This window comes from Pelobates fuscus, chromosome 6 (assembly GCF_036172605.1).
Source record: "Pelobates fuscus isolate aPelFus1 chromosome 6, aPelFus1.pri, whole genome shotgun sequence".
Lineage (NCBI taxonomy): Eukaryota > Metazoa > Chordata > Amphibia > Anura > Pelobatidae > Pelobates > Pelobates fuscus.
The window spans coordinates 45,100,720-45,122,429 of NC_086322.1; the positions used below are offsets into that span (position 1 = coordinate 45,100,720).

Sequence of the window (21,710 nt, forward strand, 5' to 3'; positions counted from 1 at the left end):
GGGCACAGTAGTACACATAGTACACAAGGAGCAATTACCATAGAAACTAATAGAATTTTGCACTCAGAATAGCACCAGTTTAACCTTGATAATTCTCCCTCAATGCCAAGATGTAGGGTTAAGTCCACAGATCACTGTTTCGTTTTGTATGAACTCCTGTAGTTGGTGTGAGATATTTCCAATAACTATTTTGAAGCATTTATGATAATCGATCAATTAAATGTGAATTATGACATGCATTCAAACCTGTTCTGAGGAAGGTGTGAGTGCATTTTACTGCTTGTGTTCAGTAAATGTTTCATAACACTGTAAACATATATTTATGTCGTAGTGTTCTAATGTTCCACATAGTTAAACTTAAAATATATATATATTTTTTTTTTTCTTAAAAGTTCCAAGTTGTGGGAAGACAATTGGTTTCTCCTACAACTTGTAGATGGTGTTTATTTTTCTTTTTATTTGTAAAAATTGTGGGTTTCATTTTTTCTGGCCCATCTGACAGTTTTTGTAACACAAAAGTGCAAAACAGACAATTCACATGTTTGGTCAGTAGCTGCTGTACATTAAAAGAGTATACAGGAGAGTGAGGTAAGTCGTCTGCTGTATAAAAACACAGGCAAAATAAAAATGAAATAGGAGTATGCAGGAGGGTGAGGTAAGTTGTCTGCCTTATGAAAAGATAGGCAAATTAAAAATGAAATAGGAGTATGCGGGCGGGTGAGGTTAGTTGTCTGCCTTATAAAAAGATAGGCAAATTAAAAATGAAATGGGAATATAGGGGTATAGAATTCTTAGAATATAAAAGACAACTGACTCTTCAAGTCTTCCCACTTAACATGAATGTCATGGGATATTGTTTCAGTAAAACATAAAGCAATCATTAGTTATTAATTATTAAATATTTATATATATATAAAACATAATTTAATATGATTAAACTCTTAAAAAAAAAAAAAAAGCAGCTGAGATTTTGTCATTTTCCGAGTTCTGCATGAAATTGTAAGGGTGTCATAATACGGTTAGCTTTTACTACAGTAAAGTGTTCAGGGTATATAAACATGTTTTATTGGGTTTTGGAAAGTTAGAGGGTCAACTATAGGGCTTGCAAATTAAATTATCTGTAAAAAATTTACATTTAAAAAAATAAAGTGTGTAATATATATATATATATATATATATATATATATAATCACAGATAATGGCACTCACCCTTACTAATATAATAAATAGTAGAGGTGCCCTGGTGCAATCTCATGCTAATAAATAATTGTATTGAAAAAAGATGCACTCTTCGGTCTTTTGAAAGTATTAATGGTCTTTAATCCATAGAAGGTTTACAGGTTGCTTGATCAACGTTTCGACCCGTTCAGGTCTTCCTCATGATAGATAGATAGATAGATTATATATATATATATATATATATATATATATATATATATATATATATATATATATATATATATATATATATATATACACACACACACACTTTTTTTTAATTATATAAAATCATATATAAACTTAGAATGAAAATCACACACACATATATAAGATTTTATACATATTCATAATTAAGTGATTTTATTATTGGGGATCTGTCTGACAACCCAGGCAGTCTCCCTGCAGTCAATCTTGCAATCCGAGTCATATGATTACGGTGTCATCCTGGTTGGTTGAGAGATCTAAAGAATATTTAGTCATTTGATTTGTTGTGGGGGGAAAAGGGGAATCCAGTCAAGTGGTGCAGCTTTTCAATTTTCTTTTCTTTCTTTAAATAAAACCATATTTTCGCGTGCAGGCAGTCCAAATTAATGTTTATGATGATATGAATTCAGAAGTTACTTTGCTTTGTATTAAGCACCCTTGTCAGTTAATTGTGTAATTTGTATTGGTTTTTGACTTCATGAGTAATGTGTTTTTGATTTGAGTCTGCTCTGCATGTGCTTTTATAAGTAGCTACACCAAGCAGCGATTTTGCTTTTTGTATTTTCAGACATGGTCTTTGGTCACTAATGCAATAGAAAGCATCTTCAACATTCAAGCTAGGCATTTAACTGAATATAATCCTGTTTTTATTTTACATTGCAGTCTCTATAATTGAAAAATACAATATATAGACTTCATTTTAACTCTAGCTAAATTTACTAAACTCAGAATTGGAAACAGTTGCAGCCAGCCTTAAATGAACCCTGACATATTTGTTATTATAGGGGTAGGACCGGGTTGGGGTTAGGAGTGTCCAGGGTTTGTCCTACCATTAGGGGTTAAAGCATTTTAGACTGGTTTAACCCCGATGTTGGTGCTTTGACCCCTGACTGGCATCTCTGCCTCTTGGCTTCCTTTATCTTTGTGCTGTAGTATGCAGTATAAATAGACAAATTGAAAGCATAGCTGATTTCCTTTTTTTTTTTTTTCATATTGACTGTTTTGCTCTACAATTTGAAAATAAGTTTGATATCCTGACAAAGGTTACGAGGTCAGTTAGTTTATGTAGATCGAACCGAGATTAATCTTTAGCTTTTCAGAGATCTTATTACGCCAAGTCAGACATCTACTTGAAAAGTAAGGCTGCACGTTTAGATGAATCAAATGAAACCGATTATTTTACAAATCAGTGGTAACCAATATATGTTAACGGAATTTTGAACATAGTGAAATATGACTATTTGCTTAGTGGCAGGGGCCAGGCTTTGGGTGCTAGGTGAGCCCTTATTTTTTATTTTTTTGCTCATACCTGTATAACCAAGATTTTTCCAAAAATTCCTTGTGTTCCAGTCTGAGGCCTTCTTGGTACTTTTGCTGTGGGCTTGTTCCACTGTAATTTTTTTTTTTCTATATATACTGGTGTTTTTGAAAGACCAATATGGCTTATATGATTTCATACCACATTACATTTGAGGAAAATATTGAAGAAAAAAAAAAAGCAAACAGACCTCAAAATGTGCAAACATGTATCAGGAGCCAAGTGTGGGTTCTGTGGGCACCTTTTGTGAGGGGAGGTCTATTGCCAGTTTCCTTTTCTTGTGATAACTCTGCCCTGCTACAGTCTGTAATGAACACTGCCGCCAGACTGATTTTCCTCTCTAGTCGGTCCTCTCACCCCTCTGCCAGTCCTTACATTGGCTTTCTGTATCCTATAGGAGTCAATTCAAAGTGCTAACCCATATCTATAAAGCACTGAACAGTTCTAGCCCCTCTTATATCTCTTCACTGATCCATAGGTATGCTCCTTCTCCCTCCTTCTCCCTCTCCGCTCTGCCCATGACCTTCTCCTGTCCACTACTCACACCCGTACGGCCAGCTCACACTTGCAGGACTTCTTGCAGGCAGCTCCCTTCCTATGGAATATCCTGCCTACCGCCATCAGACTCTCCTCTAGTCTTCAATCGTTTAAGAAGTGCCTTTCTTTAGGAAAGCTTATGGCCTCCCAGAGTAACCTCTGCCTCACATACCTGTCCGTCCCTTGCTCTCTCCTAAACTCTACTCTCTCCTCCAGCTCTGCTTCACTCCCACCTTATTTGATTGCTATTTCCTGTCCTACTGTGTTTTATACCCCACCTCCTATAGACTGGAAGCTAGTTTGAGCAGGGCCTTCTTCCGCCTATTGTTCCTTTAAGTTTTTTTGTAATTGTCCTATTTATAGTTAAATTCCCCCCACTCCTATAATATTGTAATGCGCTACAAAATCTGTTGGCGCTATATAACTAGCAATAATAATAATATCCACATATTGCTGCAATTGTCAAGATCTGTGGTTTATTTGACAATATATGTAGCTCTTTAGTAGCAGTGCAAATGTCTGATGGTCATTCAGGGACATGCACTTTTTCCTCTGATTGCAGAGCATCATGGAACTCGTAGTTCCACCACAGCTGGTTTACCATATAGCTACTGGCCATTCACTCAGTTTAAAATTGAAATGCCACGCATCTATATGTTACAGTAGTCACACGGCAGGTATAGGTTGTTATAATAATCTTCTCTAATAGTGATCGGAAGACACGATCAGATGAACATAAAGGACCGCTTACTTGCGTCTATGGAAGACTGTTCTTTAAAAACGTATTCTCTCTTTCTAAAATTTTTCATGGCTACTTCCGTTGGTAAAGAGATTAGTCTGGCCAGGAAACATCAAGATTTTAAGATGCTCTCTAAGTACTATAGACACTACAGTGCACTAGAGCTTAGTAAAAACCTGGATACCTACTAAAAGGTTGCTTGGTTTGGGTTGCAAATAAAGGGATTACTTATTCATAAGACAAGTAGTAAGCGTAATCGTGCATACTGACTTGAAAAAAAATAAAAAAAATGTTAGGGGCCTTAAAGTATATGGTTTAAAACTTTGACTAGGAAAGGGTTAGTTTTTTTTTTTTTTTTTAATTCTTTATTTTTTCGTCCATATAGGTTCAACAGAAAAGCTCATGGTACCCCAAAGGCAATCCACTCGCTTACATCATTGACATTTCTTACATGGGGGTTTAAATTACATGAGCACATTTTTATAGTTATGGTGAACATCAGTAAGAATAAAACATGAAAGCCAGTAAAACATGAATAGGGAGACCACGGCTGTGATTACAAAATAGGTGTTTGTCTTCGTTCGCCTACCTAGTCTGAGTAAAGATGTGTTGCTTACTTCGCAACTGTGCGCTGCCCTGCTATGTGTGGCTCGTCTCATGGTATGCCATCATTCATAGCCACTCAGGCTAAGCTACTGAGAGGCGGTTAGGTGGTGTCACGATGCGGTTTAAATAGGCAGAGAATTTAACAAGCAGGGAAGTGTCACATTGTGTCTTCTGTGTTGCGCTAGGTGCGTGTCTGCAAATCTCGGGTGGGCCGTACAAGGCTTGAGCTAACGCTAGTGCAACGTGGGGTTATGTACAAGTCGTGGCTAGTTATATAGTTATTTGCATCGTTTTGGTTAGATAGTGGTTTCGATGGTGTAATCAACACATCAGTTACAGGGTAAGGCAGACAAATTCTTTGTACAGATCAGCATATTGACCTGGTACGGTGCTACCGTTAACCGCCTAGTTAACCAAGGTACATTTTGTGTGCATGAGATAAAAACAAAAAGAAAAAACAAGAACACTAGGTAAAACATTGCCAACAAATAACATTAGATGCCTAGAGATGGCGTTTAGAATAAAGGGATGGCCGCCTCAAGTGCCGTCTATCAGTCTTGGTTCTAACTCCCTGGAGTACACGTGTAGGGCTAGTCACTAGCAGCTGCTTCGTGCAGTAGCCCACTTGTCAGTCCCTATATGTGTCGATGTGAGATCCTAGCTTAGAGGACGAATATTAAAGGCCCATGGGCGTCATACCATAGGGGTATGTAAGGGGGAGCCTTCGGCAGCACTTTCAACGCCGTTAGTTATGAGTATGCGGTCAGCGTGTTGGGTGGCAGGTCTGTGCATGGGACCTAGAGGATATGGACTAACGGGTCCTCTCGCTAAATAGCCCTGGTCGATTCGTGGAGTTTAGGGTGCTCCCTGTGGAGGGAAGAATGTCTGTGGCAATTCGGGAGAATGTACAGCACATAACGTGCAACAGGGCAATGAGCTGTAAAGCCCACTTTACAGTGGAGTGAGCTATGTGTAATGGTATCCTATGTTGCCGACCTGCAGGACCAGCCTGTAAGGAGAGTTGGGTCTCTCACTCACAGAGTAGTTTAAGTAGCAGGCTGTCCGCGCCCCCCCTGGTCCCAGGCATTAAGTGCCGAAGGGGTATTCATCGGTGCTATCTAGGGGCATGAGTACAACTGCCCCGTAAAGTGTATATAGTCTTGTGTAGTCTGATTACGCTAAACGGTAATACCTAAAACAGGAGGCTAAGATTTATGCTAGTCAAGGTACGGGAGAAAAAAGTAGGTTAGCATAACATCTAAAATGAATACTCTACTTTGAGCATAACTTATCAATTTCAAGGTTTGGAGTTAGTTGAGCTCCAGCAGTCAATGATAGGTGGCGGAATGCCTTATTTCGCCCCTTCCAAGTGTGGAATGGCAGGCAGCGAGCTCAGCCAGCAATAGGTTGTGACAGTTCCAAAGTCCTTAAGTGGTGATCGCTGCGTATGCCTCCGGCGTGGAGCTTTGGGGGATAAATGGGACACTTCGGTCCGGGTCCCATGTATGGGTGCGGTTGTGAAGGCTGTGGTCATTTGCGTTGATAGGCCCCGTCAGGGTCAGTTGTTCGCAGGGTAGGTGCAGAAGTTGCAAGAAGGCCGGGGCGGCTTGGATGTCCTGAATGCTATGTGAGTCCGCACCCTTCGTGACTGGAAGGCTGCCATCTGTAATCCACTTTGTGTTCACGGAGGATCAAGGTGAGTGGCTTTAGCGATCTGCGCCAAGCTAGGGTGCCATTAGACAGATCCGGAAAGAGCGAAATATCCATGTTTTCAAATCGGAAAGGGGTTTTGGTTCGGAAGGCTGATAGAATCGTCGCCTTATGGCTGCTGTTGTTGAGTTTTAGGATGATGTCTCTTGTGGTGTTATTGGGCGCATTTGGTGGTTTGGGGATCCTGCATATCCCTTCCGGGGCAATCGTTGTTCGCTTTCCCTGTGGCACTATAGCGTGTAGCATGCGTTCTATTAATTTTGGCAACTCTGCCTCAGCAATGTCCTCGCTGACTCCCCTGACTTTTATGTTGGGTGCCCTCCTGGCGTCCTCGAGCGCCGCGAGGTGATTCTCAAGTTGCCGGTTATGTTGTTCCAGGCCCTGTACAGTGTGTTGCAAGGCGGTGATGTCTTGGGCTTGGGTCAGTGTAGTACCCTCCAGTTGGGAGATGCGGCCTGTCAGGCCCTGCAGATCCGCTCGGAGCGCTCCGACTTCCTCGTGAAAGCTATGTTTCAGGTCCACCATGAGGTCCTTCATGACCGCCACAGTGAGCAGTTCAGCTTCGGCCTCTTTACCACAGCGTTGTGCCTTCCGTGGTGGGTCTGGGGGCCGTTGGTATACCCCTTCGTCTGCATCGGATAGGTCCTCGGAGAAATCCGAGCACCCGCCGTGTTGGGCCGCCATGTTGGCTTCAGTGTTACCGCGCACCTGCATCCACATCTCCCCTATCGTGAGGCCCGGGGTGGGTCTGTGTGGCACTAATTTCTTCCCCTTTCTCCCCATTGAGTGTTGGGGTAGTTGCTGGTATGCAAGATTGAGGATTGCGGGGTATTTTGCTAGATTTTGCTCGTTTTTCGTCGTTTGGGGCCTGGAGCTCCCTCAGCATGCGTCCAGTCGCTTCAGCGTGCAGGCTCCGCCCTCGAAAGGATTAGTTTTTACTTTTACAGCCCGCACAAATGTTTTTCTTTTACTGGTTTCATTCAAGGTACATGTGTATTTCTTCCATGGCGTTACATTGTAGTCCTGTGTTGTACTAATGCACACATTTAAAATTCTAAAATTCTAATGTGTCTCGGCTGGAAACACCAGTCATTTGTTCAAAGGAAATCAGCTGTGTATATATTTATTTTTATTTATTGCGGAGTGCCCTATTTATAAGCTGTTACATAAAAGGATGGATATAGATCTTGCATTTGTTTGGTTTCTGTTTTAACCTATTTCCTGTGTTCTTCATTGTTAAGCTGCTTCTTGCATTTATAACCATTGAATCGTAATTTGCATCAGATTGCGCTGACGGTTAGCATACCTCCCATCTTTGGAGGGTATGACAGCAGGCTGTGATGGGCCTACCTAGAGGGACGTGACAGAACTTAGAATACAGAAAAACAAAAAACCTCTACATATAAGTGTGCCATCTCTTAGTGAGAGGAATATAAAATATAACTTTTATTTGACTATTAAAATATATACAGGGGATAAATAAATAAAGAATCGGGGTAGAATCAATCCAAGAGAACAGTACTTTCTGTTATATCCCAGTTACAGCAATATAAATAAATGTTGTAATGGTAGTAGAATGCAGTATTTTCGTTTTCCATACCTCGGTATAGAGCTACTGTACTAGTAGCAGTTTGCTACCTTCAGCAGACCATAGATACTTTGTATCACTGTATGTTGAGAAACAAATGCTAAAGTATAAGGGCAGAGAGAGGGTTTTTACACAGCTAATGCTTCTAAGTACAGCATGAGAGTGTGTATTGAACACTGTTAAGAAATAAACTAGTACCTAACAGGTGAATTGCCCCTAAATCTAAAGTATGAATCACTAGTGCCTTCGAGGGCACCCCTTAGCAAAAAAACTGCTCTATTGCTGACCCCCAAGTGCCAAGTGTCTCAAGTGAGCCTCCTGAGCCCCTGCTCAGTGACCGAACTTACCCAAGTTGGCATGCTGCCTAAAGAGGGGGCATCTCAGCCTAGTGTGAACACACTCTAGGCAGACTGACAGCTTCCAGGCTATCCCCACATAGAGCATCCTGGTCAGAGATCACTGCTAAAGAGCATTTTGTATGGGCTTGGTGCCCTCAGAACTGCACAGGTGATGTTCCTCTAAGGAACAGCTCCCAAAAACCATGTTGGAATTGGCATCATGTCACACGTTACTCTTAAACTGCAGCAATCATTAATCGCCTATACTACAATAGTGTGATTTACAGCACACACGGTACACCAATAAAGAGGCAATCTTGCCCCCCCTGAAGAAAATTATATTTTATAAAGATAGAATTTTACTGAAATTAAAACCCAGTCAAGAGATATACGTACTAAGAAAAATTAGGGACTACTGCTGTCCAGTAGTTTCAATCTCCCCTGTGGTCACCAATGATGGTGGGCTCTGCCATCTTCCTCTGGTAGGTCCAGTTCACTCTAGTCCTCTCCTCTTGCCTATCTTGTGCTCACCTCTTCCCAGCACTGCAGCATCACATAGTAGGGGGACCTGGTTGCACTGTTAAAGGACCTTGGCACTTGAGCCCCTGATTGTAGGTGGCCATCATGTGGCTCGAAGTGCATGGGCCCCCTTGAGCTTGTGCGCCACTGATAAAGTTTTGAAACTGTATGTGTGAATGCGTACATCTTAAATTAGATTAGATTAGATCTTGTGACCTAGAAAAAGAAAATAAGATACTTCATATATGTCTTTTTGAAAAGCAGAACGGACGTGTGAGTTTTTTGCATCTGGTTAACATACAGGGTTATTTACTGAAATGAGACATGATGGGAATTCTGATAGGGTTGTTCACTAAGGTGTGAATTTCAAATTTAAGTCCAAAATAGCTGAATTGGGGGGGAAAAAAGTCAGCTATGTCTTTTAATCCGGCTTCTTTGGCCTACAATTTGAAAATCACTTTGAATTCTCACTTGAGTGAAAAACTCTGAAAGTGAAAGTTCAGAGTGAATTTCCGATTTTCAAGCCACAATTGCTAAACTGGAAACATTCCTCAAGTAAGTACATTTTGGTCTACAATGTTTTCTCCCAGTGAATAACCCTGCAAACGTTGGCTGTAAAGCTTTTATTCATTCTTAATCGTTCTTATTTAATCACTTTAAATTATACACATGACTTTCCTTGCATAGACTTGCCTAACATAGTCTTTGCCTAACAAGAGGAGGTGGGATCTACCTAAGGCAGTGATGGCTAACCTTGACAACACAAATTGTTTCTGGACTACATTTCCCATGATGCTCAGCTAGCTTTTAGAGTCTAAAAGCTAGCTGAGCATCATGGGAAATGTAGCCAGAAACAATTTATGGTGTCAAGGTTAGCCATCACTGACCTAAAGAGTGAAGCCTAACACCCAGCCTTTTTGCAGAACAACAGATGTAAATGTATTCAATCCACACACCGTGTTTCACGGATATATGTGTGTTGCCACACTTGCCCAGCCTGCTTTTGTGAACTGTCTTGCTGTCTCAACCCAAGATGTGTTGCAACTAGGCCACTTTGGAAACATATTTATGTCTGTTACCTTTTTTGTCAAAACACCTGTGCTTTGACATGTAATGAAAAGTCAGGTCTACAGGGTTTTTTTTTTTTGTTTTTTTTTAAAGAAAGGGCAATACAGAGGTCGTGTTCTAAAAGTAGCAATGCTCCTTTTTGTATATCCACTTTTAAAGCTTTGCTCCAGGATTGCACATTACCTATTGGCCTTGTGTGTATGTATTGCATGTTTACCTTTTCAGCTACAGTAATTTCACTAACCAACTCCCATGGTTACGTAATGATTTAACTCCTCAGTACAACTTCTCCTAGAGAATCCCTGCAAAATTCCAAGACAGTCGTTGGTGACAGAGGAGAACGGTCAAACTATGTAGTGGGAGAGGTCTGGGTCTTAAGCTGGACCCAATTCCTGTTATGCCAGCCCAAAGACATTGCCTCCACCCCTTGGCATTCCCTATACCAACCCTCTCATTCTGACAAACTGCTTGAAAATGGGTTGAAACAAATTAGGTGGACTGCACCAATAGCCACCTGACACCATAACCACTGCAAGGGACATAAAGGCTGTTTTGTAATTTAAAAGAGACCAAAGAAAAAGTTTACTTGCACTTGTTGGCTTCAATCACAAAACAAGTGTGAAAGTATCTGAGTTTACATGCCACAAATGTCCCTAATTAGCACACAAACTGAGCATGTTAAGCACTGACAAGTGGGATGTGAATATGGAGACATCTTACCTACAACTTTAATTTAAAGCTATTCATTACTTGAAAAGGATATACAGGATTTAAGGGATTCTCCAAGCAACATGACCACTTCAGTGATTATAAGTGAGTTCCAGGCTGTCTATTATCTGTTCGGTGCATATTGGACATGTTTTGTCTAGGAGCAAAGAATACTGGCAACAGACGACTATTGTTGATATGCCCGCCATGCTGCCTAAGTCCTATTCTTCAGGACAAACCTCCAGCGAGGGAGAGACCTGTCACTGGTGGAGGATAGGCTGACTGGAGAACATGGCCCTTGAATGTAGGTATGTTGTAGCTTTACCAGCACTTTGTGTGTGTATATATATTGTAGATTGGATTAGCTGTATTAGTCCAGTAGACAAGATGCCAAAATACCAGAGTATTGCAGTATGCGATGATACCTTTTTTTATTGGACTAACATAATATTTCAAAGACAAGCTTTCAAGCGTTTTCCTATCTTCCTCAGGCCTGAAGCAATACTGATAATCCTGATAGATTAAAACTTAAAATAACTGATGTTAGAGAAGGGGAGGGTTGGGGGAGCCGAAGATGTGTCTGAAAGTGAAACGTGTAGGTTGGCATAGAATAGCCAGAAAAAGTAGATAAACAGAGGAGAGTCAATAAGCTAGTGAAAAAGAGAAAACAGCAGAGCAGGGCATGCAAGTATATAGTTGCATGTATGTATGTATATTAATTGATCCAATAAAGGTGAAGCGAGAATATTGAAAAAGAACTATATAAGACCTTAAGATGTGTGTTTATATAAAGTTTTGGTAGTGTGTGTGACAGCCAGAATCTACAGTAAGTCCTTAATTTCTGGTTATGAAATGTGTGATCATTTTCATCTCCAATATCTTTCGTTCATGGGTCTTTGAAATTCCTTTTAAGAACTTTAATCCTGAGGTTTTGGATGGAGTGACCAGTCTGGGTGAAGTAATGACCAATAGGGGTACAATATCTGTTTTCTTTGTGGTTCTTGATTGAATGTCTGTGTAGATTCATTCTGAGGTGCAGCTTAAGGCCAGTTTCTCCAATGTAGCAACCTCTGTCACACACTGTACACGGTATCATGTACACCACATTTGCAGATGTGCACGAATTATGATCCCTTAATGTTGTACGATTTTGTTATTGTGTCTGGCTGTGTTATTTCCATATATATATGTTGACACAGTTTGCAGAGTTATTTGTTGTATCGTACAGTGCCATTCTGTGTGAGCTCCTGTTCCCTTGGTTGAGTGGACAACCGAGCTAGACTCGATTTATATAAAGTTACGCTACTCCCACGATGCTTAGCCATCCTTGACCAAAATTCTTATTTTCAAACATCTGTGGAGCCAAGTTTAGGCATCTTTTTCACGGGGCTTTATTCTCTAAATTAGGAATTGTGATGAATTGGCGAGGGAATTGCAACTTTTTAGGTGCTAAATACCTGGGTTGAAAAAGATTGAGAATGTTTTCCAATTCAATAGATTTTGTTTCCCAAAATTTCTTTCTTCAATACTCCAGTGTTTCCAGTTTAGTGAATTAAAAACGCCTTGTGCCTGTTGGAATGGTGCCAAGTTAATGACACACCATACACACACCATACAATGATAATGCGTGCTTTTCCTACTCACCAAGTCTTTCTGCTCTCCACTATCTGGTTTCACACACATGATCTCTCTTCTCCGTTTACAACCTTCCAGCAGAATGACAATGCCTTGTTTTCATTTACGCTGCTAAAGAAGATTCTGATGTATCCAAGAATTACCTCTGCTAATTGAAAAACAAAACTGCATATTTGTAGCAGATGGGAAAACTTGGACCTTACTGGAGTTTTCAGAACGTTCTGCGACAGAACTGTTCTGTTTGTTTTCATTGATAGTTCATGCGGAGAGTCTGGACTTTTGTCATTAATTCCTAGCACAATCCGCAGCTGTGACATTGTATTTGCTGGTAAGGTAATTTTATTTGTCAGCTTTAATATATATTTTAATCTATCGTTTTTTTGGGGGGGGGGGGGTTTTAATAAACTCATATTTGGTGACTTGTTTTATTTTAGTTAAATTCTAGAAAGAAATTAAAATGTTATGAATGTGCATTGGAGCAATTTTCTTTTATTTGCATTTTAAAATTGAGTCTTTTTTGTTATCTTTTTATTTTGTTAAAGTAAAATAATTAAAGAATCCCCTTTGGTTTGCTGTACTGCTGTATTTTCTTTAATTGCACATTTAATACAGTAAAACAGATTTTGAGGAGTTAACAAATCGTGACAACATAAGGAAAGTTTTTTTGTGTTCAATTAGAGTGACACAAATCCTTTAATTGTGCATGGTATTATAAATAGATCGTCTGGCATGTGAGAGTCACAGGATTTTTGTTAAAAAAAACTACACCACTGTGTTACAATTTACAATGATCTGTAGAGTGCCAATTGTTGCTGCTTGCCAGGAAACTGGCGGACTATAGTAACTAGGGGCAAGGGCTGGAAATCGGAATATTGAAATATAGGAAGGAGCATTGCAATGATTGTCATAATTATTACTCCTTTACAGAACTACCTTTGGTATCACGAGAGCTGCTTGTTTATTGGTATATCGTGCTTCCAATATTATTTCTTCACTGCTGTTTGTCATCTCTCATTATTTAATTACAAAGCGGTAACGGATACTATAGGTTGCCTTATTTTAGAGTGAATGAATAAGGTTTGTGACCTGTTGAAACAGACAGATGGCATGTGATGAACGCCACGCTATTCATTAAGCGATATTTTAAACGATATCCAAAATAACATTTTAAAAAAAAAAAATCCCTCTAGGTATTCTGAGCTTGCAGACTTGTTTCTAAATAAGAAATAAATGAAATGGTTTATTTAGTCATATTTTTTTGCATGTCAAAGTTGTTTACAAAGCATATTACAGGTAACAACACTAGGACAGAGTTCTAAAAGTGAAGCAATCCCTGCGTAAATGATCTGTATATGGTTGCCGGGAATGATTCTCTGGTTTTAAACCTATTAAGATTGAGATGTATACAATTTTTCGCTCCTAATATATCAATTTAAGTTTAAAGTCAAACGTTCCCACCCATCCAGTTTCGGTATTACCAGTTATGTCAGATTTGCTAATAACTCTAGCTTGCTTGTTTTATAAAACCTTTGTAGTACCATGAACCATGTTGACACAATGTAATGTATGTTAAATGTAAAGCGTCCCTCTGTAATATCCATTTAAAAGCACTCTGTCAAGATGGAGTAGATCTGTGTTTTTTTTGTTTGGTTTTTTTTTCTTTTGTTTTAAGCTTTCATTTTTTATTTATTTAAGCACAGACAGAAGAAAACATGATGCAGAATTACAACAATGCAAGACAAAATAAGCAAAGTAACAATAATTACTGAAACAAAAAAACACAAAAACAAAAAAAATAAATTAAAATATATATGTGTGTGTATATGTGGAAGAAAGGGTAAACATAGGGTGTGTATTTTGCTGCAAGTGTGACCAGTGGTCATTGAAGCCACAAACATGTAGTAAGTTAAAATTGATAGTCCTTAGAGGAGTGGATGTCTACATTTATTTTTCCCCTCAAACACGTATTTATTAAATCTAGGATTAAGTGAACATACAATTTAAGATCCTGGTAAGTTATGATTCCCCTTTAATGCAACAATAATTTGGCTTTGATGTTAGAGCCACAAGATGTTTGTGTGCACATGCCACCATTGCCTTGTTACCTTCTATACAGCAAGCATTTCTGGGAACGCAATCACTGTGGAAACCATTTGGTCCACATATAGAACTCTACTCCGGAACTTCACTGCGTCTTTTCGGAATCTTTGCATTTCTTTCCCTAACCGCCAGCCCACTGAGATAATTTGATTTTGCCTCTTTGTTTACAGGTGTGCAGAAGAGGTGACAATTGCATGTTTGCATCTATAGAAGACCTTGCCAGTATTCTTGTGATGTTCCATAGAGGGAGAAGGGAAGATGAAAAGATCTATCTTGAAATTTTGCTGTAGAGTCTCTCTAAGGTTAGTTTTGTTTTTAATTCTAAACTGCAATTTACATTTGGTGAGAGAGCAGATGTTTTCCACACTGTGCAGTGAGGATTTATCTAGTGTTAAGTTCGATCAACAAGCTACTAACTGTTAAAATAGGTGTTGCTCTATTATTTTCAAACCACACTGATTGATTGAATCTAGTATGGGCCCTTAAAATACACGCGAACCCTGTCATTTATCTATTGCTGCTACACCAAAGGAACTGTCGTAAACCAGGTAGATCTAATTTTTCACATCATCATAGTCTAAGCATTAACACTGATCGCACGCAAATGATTATCCTCCTCAGTATCTTCAAGATCTGAACTCACTGACTTAATAAACCAAACCGGTTGTATGGATCGAGCTGTTGGAGCATATCACCCTAACCAAAGATTTTGGAAGTTGGAGTGGGAAAAGTGGGAAACCTTAATCAAGAGGGACGAAATGATAACCACCTTAATGTAACATATTGCTTAAAGTAGAGCTGGTTTTACGAACGCTGGTGTGACACTAAAATATCAGTAGGCCCTTGACTGAGCTCGGATAAGGTGGATGAACATCCCCTTTGACATAACGGAGAATCATAGGATTAGGTATATATGAGACCCTTAAAGATGGTATCATCCATATATGATATACCGGAGGGCGTTTGTAGCAGCTCTTCCCTATTGGATACAATCTATTTGATCATTCCAGACTCCCCCTTCCCCCACTTCCTCTACCAACTTTTATCCACATCCTCCACCCACTCTCCTTCATCATGATACTTGTCCTTCGACGTTATTCAGATCGTAATCAGACATATATAAAAATGTTTAATATGAATGTGACCGAGAACCATGATGTTGTTATTTGTTTCTTAATCTCTGGTTTTCATGTTAAAATGAAGCAGAACTGATCGCAGTGTTCCCTACTACTTGCACACAATGTATAACCTTCGACATGCCATCACTGACACGAGTGGTAATTACTGTGCTATAGTTACACCTTTTCTGCTGACATAAAAAGATATTACACAAAAAAATTAAATAGGCGCTGTTAATATTAGCAAATACTAAAAGACCGATACATATCATGAATAAAATGTTAATACAAAGACATTGTTACATAATACAGAACTATACATAAGTTATCATCTGGTCCAATTCTGCATATTATTCAGAGGATAGACTGTGACTGCTCTATGATCAGTAAGCCCACACAATTGCAGTTGCTGTGCACATGCACAGGATGAAGTTTTTATAATGTACAGATGTGGTTGCTATTGGGATGACTTATACTGCACACATTTTCATGCTTGACATTCAAATTGCATTAGCATTATGCCGGAAAACATGCGTCTACAGGTTGGAAACTAGCTGGTATCTACCGGCTGTTTAGACATACCATCAGATTTTGACAATAACACTGGAAACAAGCCCCAAATTATTACCAATATTTACAGGGTTTTGCACTATTTTCTCCCAGCATCTAGCTTGAAAGGATCTCCGAATTGTCACTGTTTAACATTGCTGAAACATGAACCGATAAACCATATTTTCTTAAAACACCCTATCCTGGTACTGGTGCTGTTTTCTTGATCTAAAAGAGGAGTTACTCCTCTTCTAGGCCTCCCAGCTCTCCCGATTTAGACAGGACATTTCTGATTTACAAGGTTCTGTCCCACCATCCTTATTTTATTCCCTGATGTCCTGCATCCAGAGAACTATTCCCAGCCAGCAAAATGTGAGCACATCATTCGATCAGCTCACGCTGTGACGAGAGCACTTGGAGCGATCTGACTGATTGGAGACAGTGAAGAGACTATCGGCCAGCCTGGAGTGCCTTAATGCCAGGCTTACATGCACCCCTAGACTTGCCTGTCCCCTTCAAACTAGTTTTCCTGGGTCTTTGGGTTCCCCCCACCCTTAGGGTCCCACTCCTGCAGGGCTGAAGGGGGAGGAAGGGGTTAAACTCTTGCCTTTCTCCAGCGCCAGGAAATCTCCTCCCTCTCCCGACGTCAGCGCTGAATGCGCATGCGCGGCAAAAGCCGCACGCGCATTCAATCAGTCCATAGGAAAGCATTACTCAATACTTTCCTATGGACGGCAGCGTCTTCTCACTGTGATTTTCAATGAGACCGCCACTAGAGGCTGGATTAACCCTGATGTAAACATAGCAGTTTCTCTGAAACTGCTAAGTTTACAGCTGCAGGATTAACCCTAGATCAGGGGTAGGCAACCTTCGGCTCTACAGATGTTGTGGACTACATCTCCCTTGATGCTTTGCCAGCAATATGGCTGTAAAAGCATTATGGGAGATGTAGTCCAAAACATCTGTAGAGCCGAAGGTTGCCTACCCCTGCCCTAGATGGACCTGGCACCCGAGACCACTTCATTGAGCTGAAGTGGTCTGGGTGCCTATAGTGGTCCTTTAATGTCTTGGTTGCATGAACACTAAAAGGGATTACACAAAACTGTTTATATTGGCATGAAACGTAGCACAGATTAATCCCTAGTTTGTGGAAAACAAACTGGTCCTTCATTTTGTTTTGTTGTGCAAAAGAAATGTTACTGTAAATGTTATCGTTTATTTTCCATTGCATTTTTTTCTTTTTTTTTTTTATGTTAAGAATTGAAAGTGATTTCACAGTCAATTTTCACTTTTAAATCCTAATAGAAAAAATGCACATCATTCCCCAATCAGCTATGTTTTCTGTTTAGCTGTTCAGGCCTACATTTTAGAGATTCACTTTAACTAATTAAACACTGCATGATGCTCTATGCCGGGCTTCAACACCCTTTCACAGCATTGACCAAGCTTCCTCAAACGCCGGCCCTCCATTAGTTGCTGAACTACAACTCCCATGATTCTATAAATGATATAGGTTGAGAATCATGGGAGTTGTAGTTCAGCAACATCTGGAGGGCCGGAGTTTGGGGAAGCCTGGCATAGGCTGTCATGCATTGAAATAGCAGCAGGACTTTATTTAAAAGAAATCAAAGTATCAGCAGGATTAAATCCCTGCTGGTACCAAGGAGCCCCAGATATGGTTGGCTAGTTGAGAATACTCTGTCAGCAGGGATCATGCTTATCTTCAGTGGTCAATGCAAGTTCTGCACATATCCCTTTAAATCCTTTTAAGCACCATCAGCTGATGGATCATGCTCATCTGTGTAATTGCGGGGGGGGGGGGGGGGGGGGGGTACAGGGTATGCTCAGCCACAGTAAATAGCCTGGGGGTGTACAGGGGATGCTCAGCCACAGTAAATAGCCTGGGGGTGTACAGGGGATGCTCAGCCACAGTAAATAGCCTGGGGGGTGTACAGGGAATGCTCAGCCACAGTAAATAGCCTGGGGGGGTTGTACAGGGGATGCTCAGCCACAGTAAATAGCCTGGGGGGATGCACTTTCTACAAATACAGCCTTTTTTTTTACCGGTAATTTTTTATTTTTTTTGTGTGACCACTATAAAAGTTGTCATCTCAGCACGCCACTCTTTACATATTTATTTTACAACTTCCAAAAAAAATGAATTGAAATCCTACACATGTTGGTCATTTTAACAATTAGGACTAATTAGTGAATCTATTTTGAGTCTGTTTTCTTAAGTTGCGCTTACTGTGTATGAATTATTCAAAATAAAACAGAGCTGTATTGGTTTTTAATTTCTTTTCCATTTTTTATATTTGATTCCTATGTATTATTGTGTTATGTTTGCATTGAGTGTATCAAATGAAAGCCCTATTCTGCCTTTCAAAAATAAAATAAAAATTGCAATATATAATATGGGTGTACATAAATAGAAAGGGTGAAATTGTTATAGAAAGAATCCATAGAAAAAAGGTCTTGGATACAAGTACATTGCATCTCAAAATAGCCTTGGTCCCTATTGGGTTAAATTTACAATTCCATTAATCTTTCCAGCTTAGCCAATATAATAAACATGCCCAGTGAAAATGCAAAGAAAATGGAAGTAAAGTTGGTTAAAAAAAAAATAAAATAAAAAATAAAAAAATTATATATACAAACATTGTTTTGTCTTATTAAAACATCTGTTACAAAAAATAAAACAAACTCTAGGACACAAACAAAAGTGAAGTTGTTTCAGTGCTTAATGAATTAAAATGTCGCCATTGCAAGAGTGTTTCAAATTGAGCTGCTGGAAGGGAAATATAGCATTTAAAGACACAGTGACACTCTGAAACAAATATACACTTGGCACGGCTCCTAACGCTAAGCAATTGTCTTTTATTCCTTTTTTTTATGCTTTGCCTCTCAGCATGATAATATGTATCATGATCCTATGTAATACCTTTAAATTACATTTTATAAGTTTTGTAGGGGGAAAAAATAGGAATTAAAGGGACACTATAATCACCAGAACAACTACAGCTTAATGTTATCTTTTCAGATAAAAGGCAGTGTTTACATTGCCCCTAGGGACCCCACCAAGTGGCCATTCAGATGGCCACTGGAGGGGCTTCCTGGCTCAGTGCAGCACAGTAGGCAGCGTGGGGGCACTGAATTTTCCTCATAGAGATGCATTGATTCAATGCATCTCTGTGAGGAGATCCTGATTGGCCAAAAATGGCGTTTGGCCCCACCCCTTGCTGATTTTAGCCAATCCAATGCTTTCCCATGGGAAAGCATTGGATTGGCTAAAAATTGTCAATTTTGATGTCACAAAGGGAGCAGCGCCAGCAGACCAGTGGAAAGATGGAAATAAGGTGAATTTTAACCCATTCTGAGGGGGGGGGGGGGGGGCCACCTAAATGGTGGGTTTTCACTATAAGGTCTGGAATACATGTTTGTGTTCCTGACCCTATAGTGATCCTTTTAAAGGAGCACTATAGGGTCAGGAACACAAACATGTATTCTTGACCCTATAGGGTTAAAACCACCATCTAGCCACCCTGGCCCCCTCATGCCTCCCTAAATATTGTAAAATCTTACTTGTATTCAAGTATGCAGCTGCTTACATAATCAGTGTTAGCCTGATCCAATCACAATGCTTCCCCATAGGATTGGCTTAGACTGACAAAAAGGCAGATCAGGGGCAGAGCCAGCATGATTCAAACACAGCCCTGGCCAATCAGCATCTCCTCATAGAGATGAATTGAATCAATGAATCTCTATGAGGAAAGTTCAGTGTCTGCATGCAGAGGGAGGAGATACTGAATGTTTGGATGCATTTTAGGCAGCCATGACCCAGGAAGGATCTCTAACAGCCATCTGAGGAGTGGCCAGTGAAGTTATCACTAGGCTGTAATGTAAACACGGCATTTTCTCTGAAAAGACAGTGTTTATAGCAAAAAGCCGGAAGGTAATGATTCTACTCACCAGAACAAATTCAATAAGCTGTAGTTGTTCTGGTGACTATAGTGTCCCTTTAAATATTACTGTCCCTTTAGAGCCACATAATATAATACTTGTTTGCATTTAGTTAGGTAAATGCCGTAGGATTTAGTGCAGTCTGGTAGCTGTAATCCTGTTTGCCATAGTGGGAGCTTGTGTCATGTTCTGATAAGGTGCTCACACAGTTAACAATCAATTGTATTGCATCTGCAAATTTTCTTTCTTACTCCTTCTGAGAATTTTCCTCCATTGTTAACATCTCTCTGAATATTGCTCACAGTTACACAGAACATGTCTGTTTAGGTATCAGATTGTGTTTTATTGGACTTTGCATAAACAAAATAAACTCCATACTTTCAGACATTCCCAAGCCAGGTAATGCTGGAAAAATCATTAATAGGGGCATGTTTATAGATATTTACAGTATTCCGTGACCAGTTTCAGAAAAACAAGAGTACAGTAAGCACTTATTACAGTACTTCTGTATCTTCCCCCCCCCCCCTTCCCCTCTGTATCTTAATCACTCTCCTCCCCCCCCCCTTCCATCTGTGTGTCTTTTTCTCTCCCCTATTCCCCTCACCTCCGGCCCTCTGTGTATGTTTCTCCACCACCAACCCCCTCTCTGTCTCTCTCTCCCCCATCTTGTCTCTGTCTGTCACCCCAGCCGTATCCCTTTCCCCTCTCCCCTCGTAGTGTGCTTGCCTGCTTAGCGCATTGTAGCATGGAGACTCGGACCGCGGTAAATTGTGTTTGGGTGCCTATGGTGTTTCTTTAAGAAATCAAAGATTATTTTAAAATTTATATATTTTTCAATTATATATTACATTAACAAAAACACTGACTGCAATTGCCCCATGATTATCATCTTCAACATGGTCTTAAATAATTACAAAACTGTACCTGGTCCATTGAACATCCTTATCACTTACAGGTAGCAGGTCTGGTGCCTGTTAGGTCATTGCTCTGTGGTTGCATGACCAGATTTATGATCCCTGCATTAACACGGGAGAGGTTAGCAGAGCTAGAGTTACACGTACATCTGTAATGTGCTCAGTTTATAAAAATCTTTGCTGTGTTTGCTCCCTCATTAGCTTATTAGTCCGGAACTGGAGATATGATACTGTGACCTGGTTATATACCTGATAACATGGAGGTCACCTTTATGGTATAATAAATATATATGCAGCTGTCAAAAATGACATACCAAGCACTCAATAAACCCTTCTCTAACAAACTATTTAATTCCCCTACTTTAACCCTTTGTGTCACTATACCCCACTCCCTCTAGCATGTAAGCTCATCGAGCAGGGCCCTCAACCCCCTCTGTTCCTGTATGTCCAGTTGTCTGATCTCAATTATGTGTCTGTTAGTCCACCCATTGTACAGCGCTACGGAATTTGTTGGCGCTCTATAAATAATATAATAATAATAATATTGGCTACATACAGTGATAATTTAGATTCTAGTTTACTTTTATATATTATGATCCTGTATTGCAATTGGCACAGTCCTCTAGGGCAGGAGTCCTCAAGTACCCCCTAACAGTCCAGGATTTAAAGGATCACTATAGTGTCAGGACAACAAACTCATTAAAACCCCTTCAGCCACTTTCCTTAATCCAGCGCCAGGCTCCCTTGGCGCTGGTGGCCTCTCCTCCCCTGCCGACGTCGGCTCCCTAGTGGATCCGAATGCACATGCACAGCCAGAGCCTAGCGTGCATTAAAAAAGCCCATAGGAAAGCATTTCTTAATGCATTCCTATGGACATT

At 40.0% G+C, this 21,710-nt stretch overlaps 1 protein-coding gene across 1 annotated transcript in view; it reads left to right on the forward strand.

The window, feature by feature from the left end:
* The first annotated feature begins 12,214 nt into the window (after window positions 1-12,214).
* ST3GAL5 (ST3 beta-galactoside alpha-2,3-sialyltransferase 5) overlaps window positions 12,215-21,710 on the forward strand; it is a 66,105-nt gene continuing 56,609 nt past the window's right edge. Inside the window, exons 1-2 of the mRNA XM_063457644.1 lie at window positions 12,215-12,519; window positions 14,462-14,593. Of these exons, the coding sequence (XP_063313714.1) occupies window positions 14,550-14,593 (44 nt within the window). The 5' untranslated portion in view covers window positions 12,215-12,519; window positions 14,462-14,549. The remainder of the gene's footprint in view (window positions 12,520-14,461; window positions 14,594-21,710) is intronic.